The 2,028-nt window shown below is 40.3% G+C and overlaps 1 protein-coding gene across 1 annotated transcript; it reads left to right on the top strand.

Annotated features, from left to right (window-relative positions):
* Positions 1-458: 458 nt before the first annotated feature.
* Positions 459-1,394, top strand: Or6c213c (olfactory receptor family 6 subfamily C member 213C). The gene has a single exon (NM_001000077.1). It carries the CDS (start codon positions 459-461, stop codon positions 1,392-1,394), a length of 936 nt encoding a protein of 311 aa, NP_001000077.1.
* The last annotated feature ends 634 nt before the right edge of the window (positions 1,395-2,028 follow it).

Genomic DNA, 2,028 nt, shown 5'->3' with positions numbered 1-2,028 from the left:
ATCATTAGTTTTATGGTTCTTGAGAGTATAAGAATCTACTATAAACATTTTGTCATTCTTTTTGCATTTCATTTTGAAATTTTGAAATATCAAAATTTTGAAATTCTGAAATATCACACACCTGGAAAATCCACTGGGATAAAGTATGGAAATGATGGCCACAGGTGAATATTAGTGATGCCAAGGAGTTATATTTCAAATGACTGAAATAACTCCTCTAAATTTGTACAGACAAAGGAACATGCTGAAAAGGCAGAGGATTTTCACATGGGATAAAGTCTGAAATATTATTGTGAATTATTTGTATACTCTTCAAACTTATAAAAATTGAATTTTCTAGGATGAAAAAGAACAACTTATAAATTTAGTTTTTGAGTTTGTTCTTCTTGTTGTTGATGACGTTGTTGCTGCTGCTTTTGTTTTTTTTTTTATGTAGACTTCATAAAACAAGAAAAAACATGAAAAACCAGTCAGTAGAGATTGTGTTCATTTTACTTGGATTGACAGATGATCCTCAGCTTCAAATTCTGATCTTCCTGTTTATGTTTTTCAATTACATCTTGAGCCTAATGGGGAACTTAATAATTATCTTCCTCACCCTGCTGGATCTTCGCCTCAAGACTCCAATGTACTTCTTTCTCCGGAATTTCTCCCTCTTGGAAATTGCATTCACAACTGCCTGTATTCCACGATTCTTGATGAGCATTATCACTGGAGACAAAACAATTACCTACAATGCTTGTGTAGCTCAATTATTCTTCTTCGTTCTACTACTTATTACAGAGTTCTACCTCCTGGCTGCCATGTCCTATGATCGCTATGTAGCGATCTGCAGACCATTACACTACCCCATCATCATGAACAGCAAAGTGTGCCACCTACTAGTTATCAGTTCCTGGGTTACTGGGTTTTTATCCATCTTTCCTCCTTTAATGTTGGGACTCAAACTAGAATTCTGTGCTTCGAAAACTGTAGATCACTTTCTGTGTGACACTTCTCCTGTCCTGCAGTTGTCTTGCACAGACACACGTTTCATAGAATGGATTGCTTTTGTTGTAGCTGTACTGACACTTATCATCACCTTGATCTTAGTGATTCTCTCCTACACACTCATCCTTAAAACTATTCTAAAGTTTCCTTCAGCTCAACAACGGAGAAAGGCCTTTTCCACCTGCTCCTCACATATGGTTGTTGTCTCCATTACTTATGGGAGTTGCATTTTCATGTACATAAAAACATCAGCCAAAGAGAGGGTGACTTTAAATAAAGGTGTAGCTGTTCTCAATACCTCTGTGGCCCCACTGCTAAACCCTTTCATTTACACCCTAAGGAACCAGCAGGTGAAGGATGCTTTCAAGCAGGTGATTAACAGATTGTGTTATTCTAAACTGTGAGTTAAGAATGCTTCATTCCTTCTTTAAAAGGGGAACAAGAATACCCTTGGGAGGGATAGGGAGGCAAAGTTTAGAACAGAGGCTGAAGGAATGCCCATTCAGAGCCTGTCCCACATGTGGCCCATTCATATACAGTCACCAAACTAAGTAAGATGGATGAAGCAATGAAGTGCAGGCTGACAGGACCAGATGTAGATCTCTCTTGAGAGACATAGCCAGAATATGGTAAATACATAAGCGAATGCCAGCAGCAAACCACTGAACTGGGAATGGGACCCCTGTTGAAGGAATCAGAGCTTGAATGGGCTTGAGACCCATTATGAACAAAAATGCCAATCAACCAGAGCTTCCAGGGACTAAGCCACTACCCAAAGGCTATACATGGACTGACCCTGGGCTCCAACTGCATAGGTAGCAATGAATAGCCTAGTAAGGGCACCAGTGGAAGGGGAAGCCCTTGGTCCTGCCAAGACTGAACCCCCAATGAACGTGATTGTTGGGGGGAGAGCGGTAATGGGGGGAGGATGGGGAGGGGAACATCCATATAGAAGGGGAGGGAGAGAGGTTAGGAGGATGTTGGCCCAGAAACCGGGAAGCAGAATAACAATCAAAATGTAAATAAGAAATACCCAAG

The sequence above is a fragment of the Rattus norvegicus genome, chromosome 7 (genome assembly GCF_036323735.1).
Source record: "Rattus norvegicus strain BN/NHsdMcwi chromosome 7, GRCr8, whole genome shotgun sequence".
Classification (NCBI taxonomy): domain Eukaryota; kingdom Metazoa; phylum Chordata; class Mammalia; order Rodentia; family Muridae; genus Rattus; species Rattus norvegicus.
The sequence above is the reverse complement of the archived record's forward strand: the minus strand, read 5'-3'. Positions and strand labels throughout refer to the sequence as shown.